Genomic DNA, 27,194 nt, shown 5'->3' with positions numbered 1-27,194 from the left:
ATTAGTTAAGGGCAGTATATAGTCTTTCAGGTGTTTTGCACATTGGTCTTTGTTAGTCTTCATTTGGGATGCAGTTTCCAGTGGGGCATGTTGTGGTTGGAGGGGGACGCAGGTAGTTTGTACTTGAATAGTTTGTGTGTGGTGGTGGGGTGTCGTTTCTGTGGGCTGCTTTGTTGTCTCTGGTCCTGGTGGCCATGCCGTTGCGAGGGGATCGGTGGGTTCTATGTTTTTGCTTTCAGATTCTGGATGTTCGGGTAGATGGACATGGTGGTGGTTGGATGGGGCGGCGTGTGGTGTTTTGGGTGGTCTGGGATGGCACTGGGACCTTTGGGACGCTTTGGGGGTTGTGGTTGGTTCTTCATGCGGGGGGTCCCTGGGGTGTCAGTGGGTCGGGGGAGTTTGGCGATGGGGGCTGGCCGGGGTCCGTCGGGGCGCGTGCAGGGGGCTGGTGTTCGAAGTTGCCAAAGTATAAACAGAGTATCAAGCGCACGCCGGTAGTATCGCGAGAGGTTAAGCGTTGGACTGTGACGTCAGAGGAGACACTACAGGCTGCGCTGGAATGCACAGACTGGAATGTGTTTCGTGATAACACAGACAACCTCAACGAATACACTGAAACGGTGCTTGACTTTGTCTGTACTCTGGTAGAAGAAACAATCCCCTCTACCACAATTAGAATTTACCCAAATCAAAAGCCTTGGGTAGATAAATCCGTCCGTGAGGCTCTGAAAGTGCGCACCTCAGCATACAACGCCGGGCTGGTGACAGGCAACATGGATGAACACAAGACTGCAAGATACAACGTCAGGAGAGCAATAATAGAGGCAAAAAGGCGTTACAGGGACAAAGTTGAACTTCAGTTTGAACAGGCTGACTCTAGAGGCATGTGGCAGGGCCTCAGAACGATGACAGATTGCAAAGGCACCTCCCTCAAGCTGAACAGTGACAACTCCTTAGCAAATGATCTCAATACCTTCTATGCGAGGTTTGAGGCGGTGAATAACAACACCAGCCTACAAACCACCACAATGGAGGGGGGGGGGGGGGGGGGGGCGCTGCTGATGGAGATTCAGTGTTCAGAATAACAGAACATGAGGTGAGGAGGACCTTTAAGAAAGTGAATATCAGGAAGGCAGCAGGACCGGACGGTATCCCTGGCCGCGTCCTAAAAGTCTGTGCCGACCAACTGGCCCCGGTATTCACTGACATATTTAACCTGTCCTTAGAACAGGCTGTCATCCCCACCTGTTTGAAGAAGTCCACCATCATCCCTGTACCCAAAAAATCTACGCCCACTTGCCTCAACGACTACCGCCCTGTAGCTCTCACCTCCATAGCCATGAAGTGCTTTGAGAAGCTAGTGAAGGGCTACATCTGTTCCTCCCTCCCCATCAACCTGGACCCCCTGCAATTTGCATACCGCCCCAACAGGTCCACGGACGACGCCATAGCCCATGTGCTGCACACAGCAGCATCACACCTGGACAAGAGGCAGGGGAACTATGTGAGAATGCTATTCATCGACTACAGCTCAGCATTCAATACCATAGTCCCCTCCAAACTCATAGCCAAGCTCAGGGACCTGGGCTTGAACTATGACCTCTGCCAGTGGGTCTTGGACTTCCTGACGGGCAGACCCCAGGTGGTGAGAGCAGGGAATTGCACCTCCTCATCCATCACCCTCAACATAGTGGCCCCACAGGGCTGTGTTCTGAGTCCCCTCCTCTACTCCCTGTACACACATGACTGTGTGGCTCAGCGGAGCAACAACACAATCATCAAATTTGCTGACGACACAGTAGTGGTGGGCCTGATCTCTGCAAACGACGAGAGGGCCTACCTGGAAGAGGTCAAGGTCCTGGCGGGATGGTGCCAGGAGAACAGACTCTCCCTGAACGTCAGCAAAACAAATGAGATGATTGTGGACTTTAGGAGGTCAGGGGTCAAGGACTACAGCCCCCTCAGCATCGACGGGGCACCGGTTGAGAGAGTGAACAGTTTCAAGTACCTCGGAGCCCACATATCCGAGGACTTGACATGGACCACACACATTGACAGTGTTGTGAAGAAGGCACGACAACACCTCTACTTCCTCAGGCGCCTAAGGAAGTTCCAAGTCAGTCAGAAGATCCTTAAGAACTTCTACTCAGGGGAGCTCCAGTAGCTCACCACGTACCGCGAGTGCTATTTCAGCGCGTGGACAACCGCGCTCGCGCGGATCTGGGGCTGAGCGAGTTCGAATCCCGGACTGCAGCCGTGCCTTTCCCAGAGTGTCTTCCCCCCCATCTGAACCCTTTCAGCCTGCTTCTGTCGGTCGAACTTGACCAAGTATAAATGCAATAAACGTATAAAAGAGCCAGGGAAATGGCCAAAGTTTAAAAAAATAAAAGAACTTCTACTAATGTACAATAGAGAGCATCCTGACTGGCAACATCACCTCCTGGTTTGGGAATAGCACTGCACAAGACCGAAGCGGACTACAAAGAGTGACACGTTCAGCGGAACGCACAATTGGAGGGGGGCTTCCCACCCTCCAGAACATTTACAACAAGCGGTGCAGGGGCAAGGCTAAGAGAATCATCAAGGACTCCAGCCACCCGAACAACTGCCTCTTTGAACTGCTGCGGTCAGGCAAGCAATACCGGAGTCTCAAGGGGAGCACAGAAAGACTCAGAAGAAGCTTCTATCCCCAGGCCATCAGGCTGCTCAACGAACAATAAACACTATGCAACAACCATCAAATGCACACAGCTAGGGCTGACCTTCGAATTTTTTTTGGGCAATCGAAGCTTCGGGGCCGAGCTTCGATTTTTATTCGAAGCTTCGAATTTAAAAAAAATATATTAATTTTTTTATATATATAATTATTTTTTTTATTTTAATTTTTTTTAATCGTATGTTGTGGGACTTGTACAGCACTTTGGTAAACGTTGTTGTTTTTAAATGTGCGCTATAAATAAAGTGGATTGGATTAATGAATTAAGTAGCCCCTTTCGTGACTGTGACGCAGTCTACTTCTACATGGTCCGGCAGCGTGAATATTAAAGGCAACCAACTTGTGTTCAGCTTTTCGTTCAGCGTTTCTCTGATTGGCCACACGGCCAATCAATCAATCCACTAGCACACGCCCTTGCGCAAAGAGAGACGCGGCAGAACGCTGGTCGAACCAGCGGTGTTCTGTTGTGTGACTGTACTACAGCGGTGTTCTGTTGTGTGACTGTACTAAACTCTTCCACCATATGACCGACATTTGACATACAGTACACCTCCTATCTATGTTGGGATTATGTTTGGTCATGACAAAACAATAAAAATCGCTACTGTTAGTAATGCTGCCACCACCCACTTCAATGACAGAGCTCTCATATTTGCGAATGCATAAACTATATCTTAAATTATGGCGATGTGTCTAATATGGCTGTCGCGAAGTCATTGATAAGCGACAGCCATATTAGACACATAGCCATAATTTAAGATATAGTTTATGCATTCGCAAAATATGAGAGCGCGCCGCTGTCATTGAAGGGCTTCCTACAACAGAGCACCGCCGCTGCTGCTGCTGAAGCTGTATCAAGCCGGCGGCGGCGCACGGACGCCGGGGAAAAACCACCGCGTCGCCCCGCTGGCGCTTCAGGCTCAGCAGCCTCCACGGGCGAAATAACATATAACGTTACAGTTCCACACTGATGTACAGTGAGTGTCTAATATGGCTGTCGCGAAGTCATGCCTCTCCCTCTGAAAGCCCATCCACGCTGTGTATCATAGACTACCAGATTCACTCGTGTATAAACAAAGCCCATACAGTTATGAAATGCGCTGAACTAGAAAGCGTAACGTTATTATGTTTCGCGTTCCATTGATTAACGCCATTACCTGCTGTGCTGTAGGAAGCAGAGGTACAGTAAGTTACAGTAGGTGTAGGTTACATGTTTAATCAAAGCCCATACAATTTTTCATAATATTTCAAATATCATAATGATGTGTTTTCTATATTATATCCACAATCATTCATCTAAAAAATTGTATGGGCTTTGATTAAACATGTAACCTACACCTACTGTAACTTACTGTACCTCTGCTTCCTACAGCACAGCAGGTAATGGCGTTAATCAATGGAACGCGAAACATAATAACGTTACGCTTTCTAGTTCAGCGCATTTCATAACTGTATGGGCTTTGTTTATACACGAGTGAATCTGGTAGTCTATGATACACAGCGTGGATGGGCTTTCAGAGGGAGAGGCATGACTTCGCGACAGCCATATTAGAAACTCACTGTACATCAGTGTGGAACTGTAACGTTATATGTTATTTCGCCGGTGGAGGCTGCTGAGCCTGAAACGCCAGCGGGGCGACGCGGTGGTTTTTCCCCGGCGTCCGTGCGCCGCCGCCGGCTTGATACAGCTTCAGCAGCAGCAGCGGCGGTGCTCTGTTGTAGGAAGCCCTTCAATGACAGCGGCGCGCTCTCATATTTTGCGAATGCATAAACTATATCTTAAATTATGGCTATGTGTCTAATATGGCTGTCGCTTATCAATGACTTCGCGACAGCCATATTAGACACATCGCCATAATTTAAGATATAGTTTATGCATTCGCAAATATGAGAGCTCCGTCATTGAAGTGGGTGGTGGCAGCATTACTAACAGTAGCGATTTTTATTGTTTTGTCATGACCAAACATAATCCCAACATAGATAGGAGGTGTACTGTATGTCCACTGCTACCGCAGCTGAACACAATTAAGTTGGTTGGAACAGCAGCCCAACAAGTACACAAGTTGGTTGCCGCGCTGCCGCTCGCTTGCTCCTTGGATTTAATTTGGGACGTGCGCTTGCCGCTTGCCTGCGCGGCCAATCAGAGAAAAGCCGAACACAAGTTGGTTGCCTTTAATATTCACGCGGTCCGGCAATGTAGACCTTGTAGACTCCACTACAGACCAATTATCAGTGAATGTTCATGCATTTTTAAGAAGGGCTACTTCCACAAAAAAACAAAGAACTCACCAAAACATCTCAGTAGCACCTTATCTAAATGTTCTATTTCATATATGGAGATTCATATTTATTTATGTATTGCATGCATTTCTACATTTTATTTCCTATTTTGTTTATTCATCCCAGTATCTTTCTTTCTTATGTGTGGAATTCTACAAGGCATTTACATTCACATTTACATTTAGTCCTTTAGCTGACGCTTTTATCCAAAGCGACTTACAAGTTCTGTACGACAGGTCATCAGGAAGGATACAACTCTATCAGCTGAGTAACAATATTCATCAAAGTGTTGCGTGTTACAATGTAGGTTAGTTTATTAGGACAAGTGCATGACAGTAAGGTTAGTTAGGGTTCGATTTTTTTAATTTTATTTTTTTAATTTTATTTCAGATAATGGTTGAAGAAGTGCGTCTTTAGTCGACGGCGAAAGATTGGACAGGATTCGGCTGTCCTAACTGGGGTGGTTTCATTCCACCATTGTGGGGCAAGGACTGAGAATAGGCGTGTAGGTGGTGTATATGTGTTTGAGGATGATATCCTTCAAACAGGCAATAGTGATGATATAATTTGGGCAGTGCTGATCTGGGTTCCTTTCCTCCTGTGTATTTGTCCCCCGGCCGCACCCAATGGCCCCATGCACACACACACACACAAACACACACACACACACACACACCGAAGTCTTTTTTTTAACTTTCATTTTTTTTTAATGTTCGAAGCTTGTGCCATCGAACGAAGCTTCGAAGTATTTAAGACAGCCCTACACACAGCACACACATCCACACGCACACACTCACTTTAAACAAACAACTCACTGCAGCACCCACTCTCCACACTTTAGATCACCTAAACACACTTTATATTTATTGGTAAAGGATTTGCACTACAACTCGTACACCTTACTGTAAATTGTACCTAAATTGTACCTCCTCCCATTTCTGCTTTGCACTATATAGTATTGTATATTAGTACATTGCATAGTATATTGTATATTGTATGGTAACTCAGTTACTTCTATTCTGCATCGAACATTGTACATATGTCTATACTGAACACTGTGACCTCTATTTTTACTTCTATTTTACATGCTATACTATTTTATTTCATACTTATCTTGTCTAGCACAGTCTCTGGAGCGTAACAGTAAGAAGCATTTTGTATAAAAGTATTCTGTACTTCTGTATGACAAGTACAACTATTAAAGAAACTTGAAACGTGACTCTGGGGGGGTTTGGTTGGAGCCTATAGCGCCTATGGCTTCGGCTGGACCTTTCCCGGACCCTCCCTAGAGTTGGGTACTGGTCTCTTGCATGTGCTTTGGTGGATTTTGGTTGGTTTTCATCTGTGGGCTCCCTCGATACGCTGGCGTTTTGGGGTTCCTTGCGTGGGGGGCTCGCTGCGGCTTCTGCTGTGTTCCGGGGTGTCCCGGGGGTCCCGGTGTCGTCTCTTCTGCTGTGTTCCGGGGTGTCCCGGGGGTCCCGGTGTCGTCTCTTCTGCTGTGTTCCGGGGTGTCCCGGGGGTCCCGGTGTCGTCTCTTCTGCTGTGTTCCGGGGTGTCCCGGGGGTCCCGGTGTCGTCTCTTCTGCTGTGTTCCGGGGTGTCCCGGGGGTCCCGGTGTCGTCTCTTCTGCTGTGTTCCGGGGTGTCCCGGGGGTCCCGGTGTCGTCTCTTCTGCTGTGTTCCGGGGGGTCCCGGGGGTCCCGGTGTCGTCTCTTCTGCTGTGTTCCGGGGGGTCCCGGGGGTCCCGGTGTCGTCTCTTCTGCTGTGTTCCGGGGGGTCCCGGGGGTCCCGGTGTCGTCTCTTCTGCTGTGTTCCGGGGGTCCCGGTGTCGTCTCATTTGGCCACTGTTGTGTCTGTCTGCTTGAGTGTTTAGGGTGGCGTCTCCTTTGGCGTGGCTGCGGGTCCTGGGGCGTGTGGCCTGTCACTCCTCTGTGCAGTTTGGGGGCGTGGGATTCGCTGGTTTTCCTCGTGGTGGCCGGGGCGCCGGGACCAGGGCAGATGGGGCAGCCCGCGGGGGTGGCATTCCCATCGTCGTGCATATGTGTGAGTGGCATGTGGGCTGTTTGTGTTTTCCTTCGGTCATGGCGTGCTTTATCGGGGGTGTGTCTTGGATGGGGATGTGGTAGGGATTGATGTGGGGTGTTTGGGGGACTGGCTGTTCCGGGGGGTTCACATGCCTTCGAGTAGGGCTGGGCGATATAACGATAACGATAATTATCGCGATATATTTTAATAATCGATATCGGGGGGGGGGGGGGGGGGGGGGGAATCGTTAAAAAAATATATAGAATTTTTTTTCCCCCTTCTGACCTGCAACAGGGCAGTTTTAAAACCAGAGACAGTGGACAGACTTGTCTTTCTTGCCGGCAACTTAAAGTAATGGCTTTGCTTGTCCAAATGACAATACTGACCAAATTGAGATTTATTTATTTATTATTTATTGCTTCAAAATAAACATACATCTGTGTAAAAAAATATATATATATATATATATTCGATTTTTTATTGTTATCTATATCGTTATCGCGATATCATTTTTGGCCATATCGCCCAGCCCTACCTTCGAGCGACATTGTATTTATTGTATGCCTATTCTTATGTCTGCACGTTTATGTTGCACTACTTTTATTGTATTTTATACCTATTCTTATGTCTCCAATTTATGCATTGTTTTTTATTCTGTCAATTGTGTGCTGATTTTATGACTATGTTCATTTATTTATACAAATTGCTGTGGGGCATTCTGGACTGCGGTCCATGTGTGAAAAGTGCTATGTAGATGGTTATTGATATTTATTATTATTATATTGTAGAGATGTATGCATTGAAATGTCTGTAAAGTCTCGACGACATTGAAAAAGAGGGTGACCTCAATTGTCTTTTGGAGAATAAATAAAGGTTTGAAATGAAGGAGCCCCATGACAGAGTCTCCCCAGCATCTGGTTTGTTCTCACCAGCAGAAAGGCCTTTTCATCAGGCGTCTGGACGGAGAAGTGGAAGGTGCTCTGGGTACTAGCCAGCTCCTGCAGCCTGGCTGCCATGGTCCTCTCCAGGAAGAGACATCTGTCAAAGAGAGGGACACCGGTCAGACAAACAGACACAAATGCACAACTAGGGATGTTGTTATCGAAGTCTAAAGGTTAGAGAGTTCTTCCACCTCCGTAACATCGCCCACCTCTGACCATCACTGTCACGCACTGCTGCAGAAACACTTCTTAATGCATTAGTTACATCCTGGCTACTGCAACAGTATCCTGCTCCACAAAGTCCTCAATACACTCCAGTATGTACAGAACTCTGCCACCTGCCTACTTTTTTTATGTAGTAGTTGACACAAATCTATTTTTAAGTATCTATTTTTATAATTTTGGGGAGGGGTGGTTGTGAGGGTGGTTAAGTATGTGCATTAACCTCTTAAGCCCTAGCCATATTTTCAGAAAATTTGCCAGTAAAAATACATACCTAAGTAAATGTAAGATTGCTCCACTGCTACAAGGCCCATTTGCATGTTCTTCTAGGGACATCTATGGATCTCAGGGAATGTATTCTAAGTGTCAGAAATATTGTGTCTAGGCTTGAGTAAATTGTGGTGAACCAAATGAGAATATCAATTATATTTTTTTTTCTTTTTTCATCTTTTATGGTGAATAACAATGCAAAAAATGACCAGACATGGAAAATTCTGCACAATCAGCACTTTTTTTTGTTTTGATCTACTTTTTCTCCCCATTTTTCTATTTTTCTCCCATCCCAATTTCGTATTATCCAATTCTACCCTCTCCTGTCTCGAACAGTGTTAGACCATGCCTCCCACTGGTCGGCTGCAATGTGGACGAAGCCTTGCATCACGTGTCCCCTCCGGTACACGAGGAGGCAGCCGTCGCATCTTTTCACCTGCACAGCGCAATCTCTCAGTGGCGAGGAGTAACGCGTGAGAGGCTCACGCTGCCCCCGATACTTCCTGATTCTGCTGTACAGGCGCACCAACCGACCTGTAGGAGTCGCTGTCCACAACGTCCGATCCCCACCCACCGGCTTTCCCACCCTCTAATACTGCCAATTGTATTAGTATGAACGACCAGCCAAGCCGGAAGCAACGCTGAGAGCTGGGCTCGAGCCCAGCATCTCCTGCGTTATTGGTAGAGTTGTTCCGATACCGATACCAGTATCGGAAATGCCGCCGATACTGCCTAAAATGCTTAGCTTTTAGTGCCAAATGATAAGAGTCTGAGGCGGAGTCTCAAAAGAGAATGTTGAATATTTATTGTGCAAAAATCCAAACAGAGCCTCTGCTACTTAAACGGAGCCTTGTGGAAGCAAGTGCAGCAATGAATAATGTCTGTGTGGAACTAATGTGCCAACAACCTTTCCGTGAGTGAGCTCATTGAGATAGTTTTCAATTACCGATACTAATACTAATCTATACAATCACCTGTTGTTGAATAAATACCATTACTTTATAGTTATTACAAAAAAACAGTATATATAAAACAGTAGCTGTGTAAAAAAAAAATTATAATAAAGTATAATATTTCTTTTATATTTTTTATTTTTTAATGTATGCACTGGTATCGGATCAGTATCGGTATCGGCCGATACCCAAAGCTTAGGTATCGGAATCGGATCGGGAAGGAAAAAATGGTATCGGAACATCTCTAGTTAGTGGCGAGCACCTTGCCCACTGCGCCACTTAGCCGCCCACCATTCAGCACCTTCTTGAGATCATGTGTACAAAAGATCTAAGCAAATTAATAAAGGGAAGATGATTAAACAGGAGATTTTGTAGAGCCAGTACTGAATTCTGCCATCCGGACACATGCAATTTGAAATATGATTATAGAATATAAGGCCTATAAATTACCTTATTAAGTCGAACATCTATGGATCGGGCTAAATCTCCCCTTTCCAATGGCGGAGTTCAATCTAGATTTATCAAACCGTGAATGAAATCTACTGCAAGTACAGTTACCTTTTTATAATGTAAATTTCTCCGCCATTTTTCATCAGATTGCAACGCCGTTTTTTGCTAGACATTCACAGAAAGGTAGAACAACTAACTGTGTTCTGTTTTATGGCAATAACGTTCAGGTTTGTGGGAGATGATGACCAAAAATAGGAGAAATAAAAAAGTTAATCTAGGAGTCAGATGATTGACCGGGGGCTGGCCTGAGCTAGGAAGTGTAGTTTTAAAAAAAAATATATTTTTTTAAAGCCCATCAAAAGTCCTGGGTCTCCTCTCCTCATAGGACTACAAAGAAAATGGCCGCGGCATTTCCTAGCGTCAATTCTCGTCTTTTTCCGACTAGATTTCTATAACTCATAATTTCACAAATAACACTTTAAACCATTGGTAAACAAACGTATTGCTGAAAATATACACTTTGACTGCTGTTTTGACAGGGTTAGGGTCTTTACTCTTGGCTACATTTGGAGAAAAAAAACGCAACATTAATTCATACATTCTGTAGAGATGGATTTTTGGCGTGATGTCATTTGCGGTCCATTTGCTCAGGCTTAACACATTGGTTGCCTGCCGGATATGACGATTTATCGCTTGGATGCCAGCACGTTAATCAATGGGAGGACGAGCACATTTGCGAGCGATTAAACTATATCTTAAATTATGGCTATGTGTCTAAGACCGGTTCCTGACAGGCAGCGAGCGAGCGAACTGGAGACGAAATCGCGCGCGACACTGTCCTGATATGACGCAGCGCTTGTCCGAGTGTGTCTGTGTGTGTATTTACCTGGAAGCACAGGGGCAAAGCAGCCTGCGATTCTCGACCAATAAAAAGTGTTTAGGGGGCGGGACTCGGCCGCGTAATCGCTCAACTAGAGACACAGCGAGCGAATATTTGAGGGGGGAGCGACATCGCCGCTCAGTTCGCTGTCGCTCGCGGTAGGTCAGGATAGTCTGATTGAAACGAATACATTTTTATCATTTTCGCAATCACGCTCGCTCGCGTCGCTCCCTGTCAGGAACCGGTGTGATACACCAGTCACTTATCAATGACTTGCTTGCAACATGTATGAAACGGATAGTTTTTTCATCAGTACATTTCCGTTTTATACCGTTTTGAATACGAGTATAGTTTGAGATTTCTAGAAAGGAAAAAAAGATTCCGCGAAAATAGCCATTTACTGGAATACACAAAACACGTTGTCATTTTCCGGCTGATTTATGAATTGTTTTCAAATAAACGCTAGATTATCGAGAGTATTTGTGTTCTTATGCACGATACAAAAGCAGGCTGAAAAATACTTTATTCGTGCCGCGCTCAGCGCCTAACGCCACACACACACGTTGTGAACGCTGTGAAAAACAACTCTGATTAACCCAAAACTGGTAACATAGATTCCTTACCTCAGATCAGATGTTCTACAAAAAGATGAATCCAATTCCTGATCGCCATTCCAAATATTGATCACGTTTATTGATCCAACGTTATAGTCCGAAATGCATAATTGAAAGCTGATCCGAGCCTCGCCAGTGAATCTGGTAACAGACACTGCTTGCCAGAGATGGGGAAACCCTGGACCGGAGTTTTTCTCTGATGCACTTTTTCACTCAATCCAATCCAATGATGTGCATTACCATCCGGGAGACGATAGGGGGCAGTATTTGCCCTTTTCGAGCTCAGAGCCATTCCCAATGATAACGTCAGGCTGGACGGATGAAAAATGAATGGATATCGCTAATGTATTAAGAGGTTAAAAATCATTGGTAAACAAATGTAGTGATGAAAATATACACTTTTACTGCTGTTTTGACTGGGTTAGGGTCTTTACTCTTGGCTACATTTGAAAAAGAAACACAACATTTCTTAATACGGACTGTATTGATCTATTTATGATGTGAAATAAATCTTGTACCGGGACCGGGCCAAACAGGCTTAAGAGGTTAAAGACAAAAGTCAATACAGATTTTTTAATATTTTTTAAATACAAATAAAAAAGAGGGGGAAAAAAGGGTTCTCAGTGGAGCTTCATATCTTCATGTGGTGACTTGAACCAAACACCTCAAACATAATTAGAAGGCTCTGTGTTTCTATGCTATGGTTACAGGCCTGGACTGGCCTCCAGGAGCACCGGGAGTTTTCCTGCTGGCCTGGCCTGCTAAGTGGCCTGCATGCCCACCTCCACAGTGCTTGGCTCTACAGGTAAATTGGCTCTACAGGGTCATTGGGCCTCATTCACAAAGCGATATAAGAACAGATTTCCTCTTATTTTGTTCTTCACTAGCATTTTTTCTTATTTTGTTCTTACCTGGGATTCAGCAATGTTTTCTTATTTTTGCTTATCTCTTAGGCAAGACCAAATTCTAAGAGTGGTCGAGAGCACACTCTTACCCAGATGAGAAAAATTGAAAGAAAAGCCTACCATTGGTCAATTGCCCCCAAATTGCGGACCACCTCGTATGCAAACAGTAAAAATAAATAAACAACTGACTTTGAGACACGTCACGCGCATTGTGTTCCGTTGTCGCAGAATGGATTTGGTAGAGAGAGAGAGAGAGAGAGAGATAGATAGATAGAGAGAGCGTTATGCACCATTCAGTCTGACTTGGAGCATGCACTGGACTTAATCTATTTGCAGAGCCAGATGAGTGGCGGCTTAGCCGTTTCAGATTTCCAAGAGCAGTCCTTTTAGATGTATGCAATACTCTGGAGCCTCAACTCAGACACAACATACGCCGGTCAAATCCTGTGCCTCCACACCTACAAGTTCTGTGCGCACGCAGAGTTTTAGCCACAGGGACCTTTCAGAGAGAGATGGGCGACAGGTCCGGTATTTTCCAACCTACTGCGTGATTGGCTCTTGACATGCGCTCATTCGTTCAGTATTGACAAAGCCTACTTTGCTGGAAAGATACATTTTCGGTACTTTATGGCGCTTTTCCACTGCATAGTACCTACTCGACTCTACTCTACTCTACTCTACTCGCTTTAGGTACCTGGTACCATGTTGCTTTTCCACTGCAGGTACTAAAATAAAGTACTCAGTTTGTCTCCGTGTGGGGAGGCGGGGCTGCTGGTGATCAGCATGAGAGCTCACAGAGTGAATCCACAGTCACTTGATCCTCAATAGGAAACCAACCTAGATTTACCCTGAGGGACTGGTTCTGGCCGAACTGTTCGTTATACAAGTATCACAGAGACATTTCAAATGTACTCACAGTTGCACAAGGGTTTCGGACAGAGATACGGGATGGTTTGAAAGCTCGGCGTTGCTAATAAACATTTTAAATATTTTTTATAAACTGCTAAAAACGGCATTATTTCCGGCGTTGGGTGCATGATGCGCATGCGCTGTGATCACACCAGGCAGCCAACGCCGGAAATAATGCAGTGTTGAGCAGTTTATAAAAAATATTTAAAATGTTTATTAGCAACGCCGAGCTTTCAAACCATCCCGTATCTCTGTCCGAAACCCTCGTGCAACTGTGAGTACATTTGAAATGTCTCTGTGATACTTGTATAACGAACGGTTCGGCCAGAACCAGTCCTTCATGGTAAATCTAGGTTGGTTTCCTATTAAGGAGCAAGTGACTGTGGATTCACTCGGTGCATCACAGTCACGAAAGGGGCTATGAGCTTGGCAAGCCAGAGTAAAACACAGTTTTCAATCAATCAATAACAACATTAACGAGACTCTCGTTGTGTCTATTCTGCTAACGCTAACGTTACCCCTCATTGTGTCTATTCTACAAGCGTTAACGTCAGCTAGGCTGTCTATATGTGCTAACGTTAACGTTAGCATTAGGCTAACAACAACGCTGTAACGTTACCAGTCGCGTCTATTTGCTAACGTTAGCATTAGGTAATAACCGGTTTAAAATGGATGGTGATTACCTCACGTTGTGTCTATTCTACTAGCATTAACGTTACTCATACAAACAATCAATAGCGAGTTATATTGATCCCGCTATGTACGATAGCCATGCTAAAACGCTAGCACAACAACATTAGCACATTAGAACATTCCTTCCACCGTTGTGGAGCTTAAGCCTTAACAAGTCAGCGATCTTTTTGCGAGACTAAACTCTCCGCTCGGTGGCAAATTGTGTTGATGTCGGTTTTGTTTAATCAATAAATGAGGCAGAATACACAGTGACTGTATCGTTTGTTTATTGAACTTGTGCCTGCTGCAACCATAATGAAATCCTATGCGAGACATTAAAGATGGCGGCGCCGGCTTTCTGTTTTCGTTCAGACCAGTTCAGACTCTCCATGACGCGTCTCTCTTCTGACCAATCAGTGGTCTGCAGTGTTTCACGTGACTTTTATAGTACCAGTTCTACCCGCTTGGCTCGCGCTTGGAACCAGACTCGAGCAGGGACTAAAAAAGTACCGAAAAAGTACCTGGTACCAGCCTGGTACCAGGTACTTTGGTAATGGAAAACCGAAAATACCGAGTAGAGTAGAGTAGGTACCATGCAGTGGAAAAGCGCCATTAGTCTCAAGAAATTTAATTTACAGTCGTAAAAAAAAAATCCAAACTTCAAATAACTACAATTGACAGTCTTCGGCTTGCTCCGACTGCTTTGTTGTTGAATCAAGTCAAATCCTAGGTAAGCATATATTGTGTGTGTGAACGTTGACATGGGAAAAAAAAAAGTAAAAAAAAAAAAAAAAAAAACTGTATCTCACTTGATTCGATACTCGGTAGTACGGACGTGTTTCGGTTCGGTACCTCAAAAGTACCGAATTCGGTACCCATCCCTAGTATACGTGCAAAATGAATCATTCCAACAAAGCATCTTACAGTACGTGTGTGTGTGTGCGCCCGTGCACTAAGGCTGGCTCGCTAAGCTGTTTATTTATTTATTTCTAGAGCATCTATTTATCCACTCTGGTTGGATGGTGTATTGTACTTGTGCTGTATAATAACAATACATTTGAATCTAATCTCATTTTGAGAACAGTCAAAAATCGCTTCCTGTTGAATGGATCAGATGAAATATAAGAAAATATATAAGAGAGTATTGGAGGGGGAGCTCCAGTAGCTCACTGCGTACCTCGAACGCTATTTCGGCGTCGGGGACAACCGTGCGCGTCACGCAGGGAACAAACTTAACTTTTTGACTTACCAGCCATTTGGCTGGTAGATTTTAAAAACTACCAGCCAGGCAGATTTTTTACCAGCCAAAAATTAAAAATAGCTTTTTAGTATATCGCCATGTGTTATTATTACTATATAATACTCTCATATGCTATTTTCAATTAATATCATAAACAACATAAGGAATATTAGCATAATTTTTAGTGGACTGAAGGAATGAGTCAGCGTTAATAGTTTTAAATGCAAATAATTTATTGAAACATAGAAGTGGGGTCGGGGACACACACACTGTTTTCAACTCACCACCCCCGCATCATATTGTAGTCTAGTCTGTCTTCAAACTTCCACTCCTCTCGAAACCTTTTTATATTTGAATATCAACATTATCTGTGCATCCTCAGTAATCCTGAGTTTACTACAATATACTCCTCTCCTGAGTCCTGACTAGTGACTTCATCGTCTTTCCAAACGCACGCACACACACAGAGAAAGGGAGAGTGCCCCCCCCCCCCCATTTCCCTTTCCCCAGTCCACACTGTCTGCTGTTCTCTATGGCTCTGCCGCTGATCAGGATTAGCTTGTTAGCTTACGCTAACATAACGTTCATTTCGGGCGATGTGGGCATAAAGGAATGGCGACGATGCAATGCATGTTAGATGCATTTGACCCGTTGTGAGAAGAAGAAAAAACCACAGACTTATTTCGGCTCGCAAAATAGGCGCACTGCTGTGTAGCTCTGCTCTCAGGGAACAAACTAAACTTTTTGACTTACCAGCCATTTGGCTGGTAGATTTTAAAAACTACCAGCCAGGCAGATTTTTTACCAGCCATTGGCGGTTGGCTGGTACTTATTTTGTTCCCTGGCGTCACGGATCTGGGGTAGCAAGTTCGACTCCCGGACAAGCCATACTTTCTCAGAGTGTCTTTCCCCCCATCTGTACCCCCATTCAACCTGTTTCTGTCGGTCACACTTGACCAGAAAAATGCGATAAACGCAAAAAGAACCAGCTGACTGGTCAAAGTTTAAAAAAAAAAAAAATAGTATTGGAGACTTCCGGTTTGACAACAGCATGTAGCGGTCACGTCGGTCATGAGCTCCGCTCCCGTTCACGTTAATTTCGCTTCAAAACCCACTTTTTACAACACTAATGTGTTTAAACCTCGACGTATATATTAACTAAGACCTTCTACTAACTATATCAACAGAAAGAATCAACATGACATCAAAGAAAGACCTTGTAAAGAGACGTGGAGCAGACAATCTAACGGCAGACCCTGTGGAGACGCGCTCCGTGAAGGCTCGGGCAGACGAGTTCGAGAATAAAACAACCGATAATACCATCGCTTCCACCGCTCCTGCAACCTCACCCGAGACAGACATGGAGAATACATCACACGATTTCGAGTCTCTGGCTAATCTGATAAAGAACTTGACCGACAAGGTAAAGATCTTAACCGACAAGGTTGACAAGCTGGATGATAAGATTGATAATGTTGACTCCAAGGCTGATAATATTGCGGATAGGGCTGACGCTAAGGCTAACGCTTTCAAGTTATCCATCGAAGCTAAATTAGAAGAATTTAGAGCAGCGGCTGCAGTACAGACCGAGCGCATTATTGCAGTTGAAAATACCATGGGCGAATATACACTGAAATTCGTTGAGGGCAACAAGGCTCTACATGATGATATCGCGGAACTAGCGTTGGAGATGAAAGAGGCTGACAAGGATAGGCTGCTCGAAATCGAACGTTACTCCCGTAGATTTAATATCCGTATAGTGGGATTGGATGAATCAGTCAAATGCACAGACGACTCGTTCGCGACAGTGTTAGCTGAAATTCTAGGTTCAGATACCCTCCCTACAACACCGACAGTGGACCAACGCTACAGAATCGGCACCCGAGACTACAGCAGCAACAAAGCGAGGGTGATCATTGCTAGCCTGCGTAAAACTGAAATAAGAGACACGATCATCAGGGATGGGCGTAAGAAGTGGGGAAAACTGATATACAAAGGGAAACAAGTGTCGTTCTACGAAGATATGTGCAGGGAGGCTATAACTCTATGAGCCCGTTACAAGGAGGTGATGCATCAGCTCTATGAGAAAAATCTCAGTCCTATCCTACGTTATCCAGCGAATCTTTCCATTGTGGAGGAAAATGGAAAAAGGTTCGGGCTCCGTTCGCCTGAAGTGGCCGAAGAATACATGAAGAAAATACAACGTGGATGACAAGTTTATTCATCTTTTTTTTTTATCTATGTTGGATAACTTTGCTATGGCTCGGACATCAAAAACGGCATCAAACAAGCTTTTGACAACATTGAGGTACAAATAGTTTAATACGAAACACTAGACACCATATTTATAGATTTATGGTTTTGTGCAGGTCATGATCTGATGTCGACATTTTGGAACATTCTGGATTTTTTTGAACGCTCTGTGTCATATTGGAATATACTGGAATACACTGGAATGATATAACTCTATGGCAGGAAGAATGCCCTGGAACATAAACATCAGTTTTCCACAAGTCATGATCGGTGGCTAACTTTCTGGAATACACTGGACTTTTTCAATGAAGGCCCTGGAACAATAACATCGGTATGTGACCTGCACATGAACCAGGTATGGAAGATCAATAAACCTTCATAACGGATTAATGCCCACCTTTGTCGGGGGACGAACTGCATACAAGGATTTAAAAACCTCCTTTTCATCTGGATGTGTAAGCTTGGCAAAGTTATTTAAAAATGTAAGCAATTGTTCCCTAATTTTTGGGATTTCTATAATTTAGTTCTAAACATCTTTCTTTCTTTATTTTTATCTGTTTTCTGAAATGTTCCAACCTATACATGTTAGTAGAAGGTTCAAATGAGTATACTAATTGAGGCATATTTTTTTATTTAATTGTATTACATTAACGGGAGAGTGGCTAGGCCACGGGTGACATTCTATTAAATTAGAATTAAAAGTTTTAGATCCTATGGCAATTTGCATAGGAAAGTTAAGGATAAATGGCTCATTCTGGGCTAACCAGTGGTGTAAGGGAGGGTGGAGTTGTACGCGAAGGGGGTGTCAAAGGAACACAGGTACCTTGTACGGCTCTTTGAGGGAGGGGGGTTCAGGGGATTATTTGTATATATGTATGTTTTAAGCTCAGCTCTCAACAGGACCTCAATAATTGGATATATATCCATTGTGAATTCGTACTCCAGACGCATTACTAACAAGTACACAACAACCTGTATAGATTATGGCTAGTTTGAATATAATGATTTGGAATACTGGGGGAATAAATAAACAACATAAATGCAAAAGCGTGCTCACACTGATGAAAAACAAACAGGTTGATGTGGCTCTTTTAAGCGAAACGCACCTTTTAGTGGAAGACAAAGTAATGCTAGCGGACAACATATATCATAACATTAGCCACTCTTCCTTTGGAACGAGATCCCGTGGAGTTGCTATAGTCGCGAAACGGAAGATGAATATTGAATTGCAGGACGTATGGTCTGATACAGATGGTCGGATAACCATAGCTAAAATTGTATACAGTAACAGGAAAATTGCGTTGGTAGCGGCATATGCCCCAAATCTTTACGAGGCTAACTTCTATGCTACACTTACCAGAACAATGTTAAACTTTCCTGAATACTCATTTATAATTGGCACAGATTTTAATGCCATTTGGGATCCCGGGATGGATAAATCTTATCCCACCATTTCCAATGATCAGAAAAATTCATCTAATGCACTAAAGGATTGGTCTAAGAATACAGGTGTAAATTACCTATGGCGATCACTCAACCCAACGGCCCGAAAGTACTCTTGTCGATCTGCAAGACACAATACATTCTACAGAATAGATTATGTTTTTGCATCCCCTAGACTATTTGATAACTATGACGTGGAAATGGTACCCAGATCACTGCTATTTACTCCTAAAAGGATCATTTGGTATACTGTGATCCCAAGCCCCAAGATGGCGATTTAACTCAATATTGCTGAAAAACAAGGAATTCAATACACAATTCAAAGAAGCTCTTGTTGAATTCCTGCTGGAGAATGCGCAATCGGTACAGGACCCCAGAATATTATGGATGTCGGTAAAGGGATTTATCAAGGATTTCACCGGGGTCTTTTCCTCCAAAATACGCAAGAATCGTTGTTCAAAACTGGCAGAGCTGGAAACGCTTTACTCTACGTTATTTTCCTCTTTACAATACAACTACTCGGTTCGATTGGAATCTCAAATTAATGTGTTAAAAAAAGAGATTAACGCCATTTTAAAACAACAATCTGAAGTTCAAATACGTAGCACAAGACAACAGTATTACTTTCATGGTTCTAAACCAAGTCACCTACTAGCTATGCAGATACGAGCCAACGCAAAATTTGCAGATATCCCTACTATTAAGGCACAGCAAGGACTTGTTACAGACCCTAAAAAAATCAACGAGACATTCAAAAGGTTTTACTCCAACTTGATTATTAGATTATATATTGTAACTATTTATTGTAGGGCAAATATAACAGAGGACATACATAGTACTTATCTTATTAAAAAACAAAGCATTCATTAGCAAAACATGAAAATGTCAAACCACATTGTCAGAATTGTAATGTTTATTGTTGTTTACTGAAACGTTTGACTGTTTAAAAATAAATGAACCACCACACTCAGTGTGGTAGTGAAAGGGTTAACCTTCTGTAGTGTGTTAGTGGAAGGGTTAACCTTCTGTAGTGTGGTAGTGCAAGGGCTAACCTCCTGTAGTGTGGTTTTTTTTATTTGATTTGATTTTTTTTTCTTTTCGTGTCTTACATACAGATGTATGCCCAGCCCATATGGGCTTACAAGACACATAACAATAAGTATATAATAATATACTTTACCAATTACTTAACAAATGACATATAGACCAAGATGGCCATAAGAAAATACAATAAAACGTAATATAACACAAGCTGTACTCAATGTAAATAAACAGAAAAACAAGATGAATTCAAATACAATTATATAGGATACAGTGTGTTTTGTCTCAAGTGCCATGCCTTCTCCAAAAATCCTGCAAAACCGAAGATGTCCTCCACAAAAAAACAACTCAACATACAACTCTCAGACTGCCAAAACAAATCTGGATTTACAATTTTTTATTTATTTTTTTATTGATCTTTTTCCCCCTTCATTTTCCTCCGATTTTCTCCCATCCCAATGTTAGTCGTATGCCAATTCCCAGTCCCTTCCTGGTCGCTGCGCACTTACCCCCCACAGTCAGATCATTTGGGAGAGTGGAGGCTACCACGTGCTTCCTCCGACACACGTCCAGCCAATCACCGCTTCTTTTCACCTGGCAGCGCGGATTCTCATCGAGAGGGCGTAGCGTGTGAGAGGATCACACTATCCCCCTCAAGTCCTATCCGCGCTTAGCAGGCGCCCCGACCGAACTGTAGGAGTCGCTGTTTACAACGACCCGGACCCACCCCGCCAGCTTCTCCCACCCTCTAATACAGCCAATTGTATTAGTGCAGACGGCCAGCCAAGCTGGTGACAACCCCGGAGCTGTGAGCTGGATTCGAACAGGCGAATCCAGCTCACAGCTCCGGGGTTGGTGACGAACGCAATCTCCGCTCGGCCACCTAACCGCTTGGATTTACAATTTTAAATTTCTCAAATAAAGCCCTCCGCAAAGCGGTGTACAAAGGGCAATAAAAAACAAAATGATATTCATCCTCCACCACTCCCAGATCACACAACCGCTCCTCCTCAGGTTTACCCTGGAATCTACCCACTTCCACAGCCAATGGCAGGGTGCCAGACCTCAACTGGGCACACAGAGACCTCCGTCTTCTCTTTAAGTTTAACATTACATAAGGTTCAGTAAAATACTAATTTTTAATTGCAACATATTTTCTAAGTTTAGGTTTTTTCCAAATCTCCACCTTCCACTTATCCTGATGGATTGTTGATCATTTTGTTTTAATTATGTGAACCTTACACTGCAGATTGTTCATAAAAATCATACTCAAGTCAGTAGAAGAAAAAATCATGGACATCTCTCTTGACCAGGGATGACCGTGTGCTCTGTCCCAATTAAAAATCTTTTTTGTCACCCTGCCATTTGGCAGCTGGACCAGGCGGTTCCATAACCTCACCATTTCACCTTTTTGCTTGACCAAGCAAGAGTCCCACCCCATGTCCCCTTCTATAGCCCCTTTTGGTGTGTATTTATGGACTCCTAAAAAGTATCTTATGGCCCGGTTCTGGATCGCATTACATTCAGGTGCATCATCAAAACCCCATACTCCAGCAGCATAAAATAAAACAGAACCCACCATTGGGGTTAACATCCTATAGTGTGGTAGTGAAAGGTTAACCTTCTGTAGTGTGGCAGTGGAAGGGTTAACCTCCTGTAGTGTAGTGTGGTAGTGGAAGGGTTAACCTTCTGTAGTGTGGTAGTGGAAGGGTTAACCTCCTGTAGTGTGGTAGTGGAAGGGTTAACATCCTGTAGTGTGGTAGTGGAAGGGTTAACCTTCTGTAGTGTGGTAGTGAAAGGGTTAACCTTCTGTAGTGTGGTAGTGGAAGGGTTAAATAAACACCCACCTGTTTAGAGAGGCTTCAGTCCTGCAGTCTGGCTCACTGGCCTCCACCACCACCTCTGTGATGTACAGCTTCAGGGTCCCTGCAACACAATACACACATCAGCTGCCTCTGTTTAATGAGCATGCTGTGTACTGACTGACACTGGAGAATAGAGGCTGTGCAGTCAAGGTCTGCTTCTTCCAACATGGCTGCCTGTAACCAATGGTAACCATTTTTTAAAGAAGATTCATTCTGATTTCTGTGCAGTGGTAGAGTAGGTATAATACTAGAAAAGCATGATAGTACTGTTCCACTGTGACTTGGTTACAAGAAGCCACAGTAATAGAAACACCAATTTCTAACAATGTTCCACTGTCGACTAAAAACACACCTATTCAATCAATCTATAATATAAAAAAGAAAAAAAAAATGTACTGTCTTTTACTATTATTTACCTTACCACTATGTACTATGTTATTATCCTTATACTACTACCTATTATGCTAATATGTCTATACTACTATCTAATATGCTAATATACTATTATGTGTCTATACTACTATGCACTCAAGAGTGTAGCACTCAAGTTCAACACTGCTAGATGAACAATATCACTTACCCTTAGCTGCCAGAGTTGTACCCTTCCTGCTGACTTGTTGTACAGAACTTATAAGTCACTTTGGACAAAGGCGTCAGCTAAATGACTAAATGTAAATGTAAAATAATTTGTTTGTTTATATCAACCGTTGTTTTTCGCAATGATCGTCACTCCCAACATGGAATAAAAATGGGCATTCTAAACATTCTGACCAAAGCCTCTATAGCACAAGTACATAATATACTCACTCCTGCTGTGTGTGTGTATGTGTGTGTGTGTGTGTGTGTGTGTGTGTGTGTGTGTGTGTGTGTGTGTGTGTGTGTGTGTGTGTGTGTGTGTGTGTGTGTTAGCAAGCGTGTCAAAGAAAAGGAGCAAACAACTGGCCAGGCTTTAGTTTCTGCTGTGATAGGAAGCCAGGCTGTGTAGCGGAGAGACGTTGTTGAAATGTACATGTGCACAATTTAATTGGTGGAATAAAACCAAGCTTTTAAAAAGTGTGTGCATGCGTGTGCACGCATGTGTGTGTGTATGTGTGCGTGTGTATATGTGCATGTATGTGTGTGCGTATGTGTGCTTGTGTGAGCGTGTATGTGTATGCGTGTGTGTGTATGTGTGCATGTGTTACCTGGTGTAAGAGCCTCCCCCAGCACAGACGAGCAGCTCTTACAGGAGACAATTGTTCGTTTGCGACACGGCTTCTGTTCAGGTAAAGACAAAAAACACATTCTGTTCTGATCAATGAGCAAGATAGGAGGGTGGAAAGAGAGAGAGAGAGGGAGAGAGGGCAGAGAGAAAGACAGAGAGAGGGAGAGAGAGAGGGGGAGGGGCAGAGAGAGCGAGAGAGGGGGGGACACAGAGAGAGAGAGAGAAAGAGAGGGGAGGGCGGGAGAGAGGGGGAGGGAGAAATAGAGACAGAGAGGGGGGAGAGAGAGAAGAGATACAGAGAGAGAGCTCTGCTACAGATGGCACAGCCACAGCCAGCTGAAGCCTGAGATAAGGATGTGTGTACAGTATGTGTGAGTATGCGTGTGTGTGTATTTATTGTGTGCGAGTACAGTACTTGTATGTATATATATATATATATATATATATATATATATATATATACGTGTGTGTGTGTGTATGTGTGTGTGTATTTATTGTGTGTATTTTGTGTGTGTGAGTACAGTATGTGTATATATGTGTGTGTGTGTGTGTATGTGTGTGTGTGTTTGGAGGGTGGGTTATACCACAGAGAATTAACAGGGGCTCAGGGCAAAAATACCACTGAAAATTTGATTCAATGTACAAAAAGGATACCCCTGAATTAATAGAATATGGAGACTAATGTCCACACATTCCTTCAGCCCAGACTTCTCTGAGGTAATGCAAATAGTCAGATACCATGTCAGTATTTGTATTTATTGGTTTAAAATACAGAGACAGTGCATATTAACTCATTGACCGCCGGGGATTAGACGGGCCCCCGTTCTAGCACTGCCACGCTTTAAAAGATAGGAGTGCGTCATCTTGTTTGTAGAGCTATAACTATATTCTATATTATAGCTATGGATGCAATACTATGGCCCATTTGACATCACCTATCTATTGTTCAATATGTGAAAAAGAATAATTTTTTCCATCCATACGTTCCCGTGTTATACCGTGGTGAATATAAGTATCGTTATAGCGTGGTCGGGGGTAATTCCCGAAAGGCTGAGTAATAGGCTTATACGTCAATTCTACTATAAATGTTGCCGTTTCTTGCCTGTACACGCTATTATTCCCAAATCAAATCTATATCATAGGTATTATGTTTCATCATGAATGCATGAAAGGGGGAGGGGTAGGGGTAATTTTTGTATGCTTTGATCGTCACCAACGGCATACGTTGTGGAGTAACGTTACACACATATGTTGCGATCAGCGTGAAGACATGGTTGGATCAATGCAGGATTGATATAATATAGCCCTTACCTTCACTAGGATGTACCCCAAAAACAATATTCCAATTATCTGATCGCGAGTCCCAGTATTGGTGTCGATCGTGTCGCCAACATAATCCACCACACATCATGCATCGGGAGCATTTGACGCGTATGACTGCTGTATAGCTGCTGTATGGCTGCTGTATGACTGCTGTATAGCTGCTATATGGCTGCTGTATAGCTGCTGTATGGCTGCTGTATAGCTGCTGTATGGCTGCTGTATGACTGCTGTATAGCTGCTGTATAGCTGCTGTATGACTGCTGTATAGCTGCTGTATGGCTGATGTATAGCTGCTGTATGACTGCTGTATGGCTGCTGTATGACTGCTGTATAGCTGCTGTATAGCTGCTGTATGACTGCTGTATGACCGCTGTATAGCTGCTGTATGACCGGCCGCTGTATAGCTGCTGTATGACTGCTGTATAGCTGCTGTATGACTGCTGTATAGCTGCTGTATGGCTGCTGTATGACTGCTGTATAGCTGCTGTATGACTGCTGTATAGCTGCTGTATAGCTGCTGTATGGCTGCTGTATGACTGCTGTATGGCTGCTGTATGACTGCTGTATAGCTGCTGTATAGCTGCTGTATGACTGCTGTATAGCTGCTGTATGGCTGCTGTATGACTGCTGTATAGCTGCTATATGGCTGCTGTATAGCTGCTGTATAGCTGCTGTATGGCTGCTGTATAGCTGCTGTATGACTGCTGTATGACTGCTGTATAGCTGCTGTATAGCTGCTGTATGACTGCTGTATAGCTGCTGTATGGTTGCTGTATGGCTGCTGTATGACTGCTGTATAGCTGCTGTATAGCTGCTGTATGACTGCTGTATTAGTATAGCTGCTGTATGACTGCTGTATAGCTGCTGTATAGCTGCTGTATAGCTGCTGTATGGCTGCTGTATGACTGCTGTATGACTGTTGCATGGCTGCTGTATGGCTGCTGTATGGCTGCTGTATGACTGCTGTATGACTGCTGTATGGCTGCTGTATGGCTGCTGTATAGCTGCTGTATGACTGCTGTAATAATAATACATCTATTTTATATAGCGCTTTTCCAGGTGCTCAAAGACGCTTTACATGGGCAGGAGAGACAAACTATGGCAAAACAAAAAACAGAACAAAAATAATACATGACAAAAATAAAACACCGACAGAATTAGAGGTCAAAAGCAAGATTGAAAAGGTGAGTTTTGAGGGCTGATTTAAAAGATGTCAGGGTGTTTGCATCACGGATATGGCTGGGGAGGGCATTCCAGAGGGAGGGGGCGGCAGCAGCAAAGGCCCTGTCGCCCCAGGTCCGGAGCCTGGTCATGGGAGGTGTTAGGAGGTTGGCATCTGCAGACCTAAGGCGACGGGTGGGCGTGTGACGGTGGAGGAGGTCGGACAGGTAGGGAGGGGCAAGGTTGTTGAGGGCTTTAAATGTGATGAGTAGTATTTTAAAATGTATCCTGTATTTGATTGGAAGCCAGTGGAGGTCGTGGAGGACAGGGGTGATGTGATCAGAGCGACTGCTGTATAGCTGCTGTATGACTGCTGTATGACTGCTGTATGACTGCTGTATAGCTGCTGTATGACTGCTGTATGGCTGCTGTATGACTGCTGTATGGCTGCTGTATAGCTGCTGTATGACTGCTGTATGGCTGCTGTATAGCTGCTGTATGACTGCTGTATGACTGCTGTATAGCTGCTGTATGACTGCTGTATAGCTGCTGTATGGCTGCTGTATGGCTGCTGTATAGCTGCTGTATGACTGCTGTATGGCTGCTGTATGACTGCTGTATGACTGCTGTATAGCTGCTGTATGACTGCTGTATGACTGCTGTATGACTGCTGTATAGCTGCTGTATGACTGCTGTATGGCTGCTGTATAGCTGCTGTATGACTGCTGTATAGCTGCTGTATGGCTGCTGTATGGCTGCTGTATAGCTGCTGTATGGCTGCTGTATGGCTGCTGTATGGCTGCTGTATGACTGCTGTATGGCTGCTGTATGACTGCTGTATGACTGCTGTATAGCTGCTGTATGGCTGCTGTATAGCTGCTGTATAGCTGCTGTATGGCTGCTGTATGGTTGCTGTATAGCTGCTGTATGACTGCTGTATGGCTGCTGTATGGCTGCTGTATGGTTGCTGTATAGCTGCTGTATGACTGCTGTATGACTGTTGCATGGCTGCTGTATAGCTGCTGTATGGTTGCTGTATGGCTGCTGTATAGCTGCTGTATAGCTGCTGTATAGCTGCTGTATGACTGCTGTATGACTGCTGTATAGCTGCTGTATGGCTGCTGTATAGCTGCTGTATGGTTGCTGTATGGCTGCTGTATGGCTGCTGTATGGCTGCTGTATGGCTGCTGTATGGCTGCTGTATAGCTGCTGTATAGCTGCTGTATAGCTGCTGTATGGCTGCTGTATGACTGCTGTATGGCTGCTGTATAGCTGCTGTATAGCTGCTGTATAGCTGCTGTATGACTGCTGTATGACTGCTGTATGACTGCTGTATGACTGCTGTATGGCACGAGGCAGGCGACCAGGCATTCCACCGTCTCTCACCTTTGGGTCCTGAGTGTCCTGAGTGTCTTTTGGGCCGACAGAGCTCAGTTCCTGGGTCAGAGTGTCGTCACAGCCACCGTCTCTGGCTACGAGGAGGAAGGTATCTCCCAGTAAACAGTCCTCTGCTCGGGGCAACAACGTCTTAACGAAGGGGTCTGGGTGGCAGCACCAGTCATCCACTATGGTGTTCCAGTTGCCGTTAGGAAGAGGAAGCACTCGCTTGAACGTCCTTAGGAAAGAGAACGATGGGGGGGGGGGGAAGATACTATTACAGGATTTATTTATTTATTTTGAATGAATAAGAAACGCAGGCAATAATTCTTAATATCTTTTCTTAAATTTGGAAATATATTTGGAATTGTAAATTGATCTCATCAGGGTCTTCTGCAGGGGGTGCATTTATTTCCCACATAAACACTCCCTGGGGTTCAGAGAAAATTTAA

At 44.1% G+C, this 27,194-nt stretch overlaps 1 protein-coding gene across 1 annotated transcript in view; it reads right to left on the bottom strand.

The window, feature by feature from the left end:
* ube3d (ubiquitin protein ligase E3D) overlaps nucleotides 1-27,194 on the bottom strand; it is a 69,709-nt gene that overhangs the window by 36,240 nt on the left and 6,275 nt on the right. Inside the window, exons 4-7 of the mRNA XM_084336004.1 lie at nucleotides 26,752-26,980; nucleotides 22,862-22,934; nucleotides 21,660-21,738; nucleotides 7,949-8,057 (exon numbers count right to left, since the gene is read on the bottom strand). Of these exons, the coding sequence (XP_084192130.1) occupies nucleotides 7,949-8,057; nucleotides 21,660-21,738; nucleotides 22,862-22,934; nucleotides 26,752-26,980 (490 nt within the window). The remainder of the gene's footprint in view (nucleotides 1-7,948; nucleotides 8,058-21,659; nucleotides 21,739-22,861; nucleotides 22,935-26,751; nucleotides 26,981-27,194) is intronic.

This window comes from Notolepis coatsorum, assembly GCF_963971535.1.
Source record: "Notolepis coatsorum genome assembly, chromosome: 19".
NCBI classification, from domain to species: domain Eukaryota; kingdom Metazoa; phylum Chordata; class Actinopteri; order Aulopiformes; family Paralepididae; genus Notolepis; species Notolepis coatsorum.
This window is presented reverse-complemented; position numbering and strand designations above follow the sequence as displayed.